This window comes from Cryptomeria japonica, chromosome 7 (genome assembly GCF_030272615.1).
Source record: "Cryptomeria japonica chromosome 7, Sugi_1.0, whole genome shotgun sequence".
Classification (NCBI taxonomy): Eukaryota; Viridiplantae; Streptophyta; class Pinopsida; order Cupressales; family Cupressaceae; genus Cryptomeria; species Cryptomeria japonica.
In genome coordinates, this window is record NC_081411.1 from 696,042,698 (window position 1) to 696,048,233 (window position 5,536).

Consider the following 5,536-nt stretch of genomic DNA (forward strand, 5'->3'; position numbering starts at 1 on the left):
AGGCAATACACAAGGAGTTGACAAAGCATAACTCTGCTCACTGGCTACAAAGAAGCATCATGACATAGAGAAATAGAGCAATGCGCTAGCTGCAAACTAGAGTGCTCATAGAGCAGTACATTTAACAAAGCAAAGACAAAATGGAGCAGAACAAAAACACTTTCTACTCTTGACCTTCGGCTCTGATACCACTGACGGAAATAGGGGAGGAAAGCAAAAATGAAAACAAAGGAGTTTATATTAATCAAAAGAAAACATTACATTGATTTACTAAGTTGCAACTCATACATTAAACACCATTACATTCATACTTATTTCTGACTGATATCTTCTAACCGACTCTGCTCAGAGAGTGCAGAACAAATACACATCATACGATATATAGAAGACTAAAGAGCAAGACAAATACATACGTAAAATATTATTTATTTAGCAACCACAATTTGAATGAATCTAAGGATGGGACATTAGGCAGGCTGTAGAAGATAATGTAAGTTTGCTAATATGACAGAGAGCAGGTTGATGCAGTGACAGAGAATCCATTCAAATCCAAGGAAAATCTACTTTGAATGCTTTCATTTAATTTTGCAGATTAACTGCAGATCTAGACGATCATACGGAGGATGTGAGACATGACAAGTTATTGGGGTAGTTGAGATTACTTCCAACACTCCCCCTTAAAGATTACTTCCAACACTTGGCACTTGTTAAGTTTTTAAAGCAACATATCCAAGTGTTGATTGTTATATTATTGCATATGGGTTCTAAGGGAGCTTTGTTCTCTATTGGTGTTATGCGCGGATAGTCGTTGCAATGGATTGGGGGAAATTTTTAGTCATGCCTAGGTTGTCTCCCCAACACCTTTGGGATCGACTTGGATCTGAGCATTTGCTACCAGTTAGGTCATGACAAAAAAATTCATCATTTCTCTCAAGTGAAAATGGATCTTTGATTGTGCAAGAGCTTTCATGTTTCACTGGCACAATTTAATGTAAATGTTAAATATATATATATATATATATATTAAAATGATTAAAAATAAAATTATGATTTTTAAAATGTATTAAAAATTAAATGATTTAAAATATAAATATATATACAAAATTATAATTATAAAGAATACATAGAATAAGTATAATGAAGTAATTTAATTTTTTATTTAAATTATGTAAATCAAGTTTTTGTAAAATAGTGAAATTAAAAATTATTAAAATTTGTATATATATAAAAAAATGACTTTATTTACAGTAATCTAAAATAAACATTTATTTTTTATATATAAAGAAATTTCTAAAAACTTAAAAAAATCCATCATTTTATAGAAATTCATTTCTCTAATAAAAATAATGAATAAAAATAAGGATCTCTTTTGATTGATTTATGGTAATAATATTCCTATGGAAAACACTAAAAAACCAAAGATAATAAATATTAGAATGATGGCTTATATTCAGATGAAATTAAATCAGTACATCACAACTAAATTATGTAGGACTAAAGAACCGAATATATAATGGAACGCTACAATAATATCATTCCTCTTCCAATTCTAAGATTTGCCTTAGTAACTGTAGTTTTGATTTTAGCGAACATTGAAACTCTAATTGATCATGGCTATCAAGAATTTCGGCTGCAAAACTCGTTTCTACTTCTATGTCGCTTTCAACATTATTTCCCAGTTGTATAAGGCTTTCAAAGGAACCGATTTCATCCAAGTATTTGGTTTCAATCAAGGCCTGCAGATCATCAGTAAAACACAAGTTCAGGTCCACATGATCTTCCTTCTCCTCTATATGGACTGAACTATCACACCCATTTGATATTAACGTTCCAGGACTTGTCAATGCTGTTGTTTCTATGGGCTTACCTTTTGATAGACAATTATCTTCAATACAAGTAGAAGAAGAATTCCTTGTATTAGGAAAGTGAGAGTTTGCAGCCCTCTTGCTGAGACGAGTGTTCCAGTAGTTTTTTATTTCATTGTCTGTTCTCCCTGGAAGACGTTTTGCTATCAGTGACCATCTGCCATTCATCACAGACAATCACCCAGGAATTATGTCAGTTACTTCTGAGATTGACATATAGAAAGAGGAGGAAGATGCTTTACTTTTTTTTGGTTGATTTACATATATGAAAAATATATACCGCTTTTTGAATATTTTCTAAGTACAGTTCTTTTTCTGTCTACGATCATCACCATATACTATTTCATATATTGGAAAGTTTCCTTCTACAAACTTACACTGTGAAAGGAATTAATTAATTGATCTCTGAGAAATTCTTCTTATAGTATACTAAGATGCATAAAGTGGTTGTATGCATGACTTTTGGTTAGATGGCTTGATGTATAGAGAAATCTTTTCTTGTAGAATATATTTGCTTAACTTTGTGAGATTCTTATATGATTTGCTAATCTTTAATGTTAATGTTCATTTTGCATTCTAGTAATCATACATGCTTCTCTTCTATTGATACCTCCTTTCTAATTAACAGATCATTACTACTCGAAACAAAATATCTTCAATCATCTTTTACATGCCCTCTACTCATGTTATTTTATCTTTTTTGATCCCACTTGTTGGTTTCCTACTAATCATTGTCCTGCCAAACCTCATCATTCCATCCTCATCCATTTAGACTAAAACATAATAAATAATACAAAATCTCCATCAAACTAGACTTCTTTAAAATTAGGATTATCAAACCCTAATTAAATGCTCCCCAAATGACCATAAGAATTTGATATTTAACATTAAATACTTTCATCTATTCTATTTGATATTTAACATTAAACACTTTCATCTATTCTATTGACACACCCTACCTTCCTCTAAATGACTATTTGTTCATGTTGTTCATGTTGCTTCACATGACTATAGATTTGGTAAGTGAAACAAAATTTTACAGATTATATTGGTACATTCTGAGGTCCTTAAAGAGGAGTTTATCTCTTGAAAAAGTTCAAAATCATTCCTGAGCCAAAATATTCTAGAATTTTCTTCTCCAAGGCTAAGCAACAAATATCTTCAAAATTCTAGAGGGTTTTCAACAGCACCTACCGTTATGTATTGATGTAAGGTTTGGGAACCATAAATTTGAGCAGAAAATTGCAACTAAATACAGAATATGTTTTACAATATTATCCAAACTCTTTCCCATTGATTATGTAAGCTTTTGCTGTTTTGCTAAGAGCAATTCGCAAAATCAAACAATAAGACACCTATCAAGTGGTCATTGGTTATACATAGACCCGTATAATCAGCACTTCTTAGTATGTGAGATCCTCGTTATTATTTTATCATATTATAAAACATTATTTTAATTTTTAATTTGATATATTTATTATATATGTTACATGTTATCAGTAATGTTATCTTTATTGTTAATTATTATCATATTTAAAATAATAATTAATACAATAAATATCTTATCTCTCACCCACCTATTTCCAAGCAGAGCATACATTTTAATAATAAGGTCATCTTCCTCTGGCGAAATATTTCCACGCTTAATATCAGGTCGAAGATAATTCATCCATCGCAATCTGCAGCTCTTCCCACTCCGTTGTAGCCCTACAAATCCATATCAGTGCTTTTATCCATTTATCAATTTTTATTTTATATTCAATCAAGCTAAAACAATACAGTTCAAGTATATTTCTGATGAAAATTGCATAAAATAATTTCAATAAAAAGAGTTCTACACAATTTTTATCAGAGATATATTAGGTTATTTACATTGAACTTGAAAAATCTCAGAATCTTAACAGATCTACTTGTTCAAAACATCTTAAACAGATCAAATCTATATTGAAATATATAAACATATGAAGAAAATTCAGATTTAGACATGTTGAGTCACTTTTTAAACTGTACAATCTAAGTTTATTTTAATTTATTAATTCAAATAATGAAAAATATGAAAAAAATTTATGTGTTTGAAGATTTCTAAATTAAATTATATAGTTTTTTTTCATCATCAATATTTCTAATCATATTTTATAAAGATGAACCCCCCAAAAAATTACCAACTATACTGAACAACATTCACCATGAACACTAATATGTAAAATGAAAATCAAACATAATAGATTACCTGTTTTGTTAGGCACATAATTCCATGCACCATCACCATGGGTTTTAATGTATTTAAATAAAACGAAATCTTCCTCCACAGTCCACGCCCTTCTCTGGGAATCTTTTGAACCGCATGGAGGCCTCCCCATCTCAGATTTAATTCACCATCCTCTTTCCTTTTCTTCTCCTTTTATAAACCAGTCAAGACGTATAAGCTTATGAAACGAAACAAAAAAAGATGCACAGTAATAATACCATTATTTAACTGTGATAAAACATCACATTTACTGTGAAAATTATGATCATTTTCAGAAAGTTTAAGAGAAAATTAGAAACTGTTATCCGAAAAAAAAAAAATTACAATCCCATTATATGTAACTATCATTGAATCAGTAAACAAACAATTAACACCAGCTTTAGATTTCATATATATATCAAAATAATAAGTTACATTTTCATTTTTATTAAATAAAATTTACTTGTTGATATTTACAATAACCATAAAATAAACGTAAATCTATAGTTCTCTCTTAGAAACGATAGCTACTCAATGGCCACTGATTTGGAACGGATTATTTATTTCTCCCACATGTCTATTGTTTTTTTTTGTCCTCATTCTTTCACTCATTTTAGTGTATCAAATATGATAGTACGTCTCTACATCAATCATTTTTACTATTTTTTTTAATGGTGTACAATCTTTTAGTTTTTATTGTATTCATTCACGCATTTTTTTTTTTTTTTGTGTTGGATACAATCCTATCTACATCATTTGTGTTGGTTTATCTTTTGTTTTGTTATGTATGTCTTATTTGTAGAGGTGCCTCTTGCAAGGAATAGGGGGTAGTCCCATATTGTTGTAACCAATTTGTAGATCCATATGCAGATTGCTGGCATCGTGGACGATAGATATGATGACATGTCTATATCATTTGTTTTGGTTTGTCTTTTATATTGTAGACACTTTATTTTATTCTCAATTGTCCACTCATTTCACTTTGCCATATGTTAGATAACGCTAGACATCTACATCATTGGTAGAAAAATAATAGAATTCTTAGTTTTTATTAGCTTTAAGCGATTAGCATTTGGTAAGATTTTTATCAAGTTTTATGATATATGTTGTGTTTAATTAAGTCCACATTTTTTTAAATGATTATGTTTATGCAAGTAGCATATGAGGAAGTTTAATTTATCATGTTTAGCCTTCATCTTGAAATATATATTTATCTAATTCACTCCACACCCTTTTAAATATTTATTTATCAAGTTATTGAAGAGAAACTAAGAGATAATTAAAAAGATGGTAATAATGGATGCAACCCCATGTAGAGACTTTGGAACTTGTTTTTGATTAGGATAAACAGGTTTTGAGGGGACCAGAAACCCCGTACAACAAGTTTTGAAGGGACTTGATACCCACAGATTTTTCACGGATCCGGAACCAACAATGGGACACT

General features: G+C 29.9%; 1 protein-coding gene across 1 annotated transcript; it reads right to left on the reverse strand.

Annotated features, from left to right (window-relative positions):
* Positions 1-1,532: 1,532 nt before the first annotated feature.
* Positions 1,533-4,225, reverse strand: LOC131033057 (transcription factor WER-like). The gene is made up of 3 exons (XM_057964179.1): positions 4,096-4,225; positions 3,443-3,572; positions 1,533-2,022 (listed from the first exon to the last, which is right to left on the reverse strand). The coding sequence occupies exons 1-3, from the start codon at positions 4,223-4,225 to the stop codon at positions 1,533-1,535; spliced, it is 750 nt and encodes a 249-aa protein (XP_057820162.1).
* Between the last annotated feature and the right edge of the window lie 1,311 nt (positions 4,226-5,536).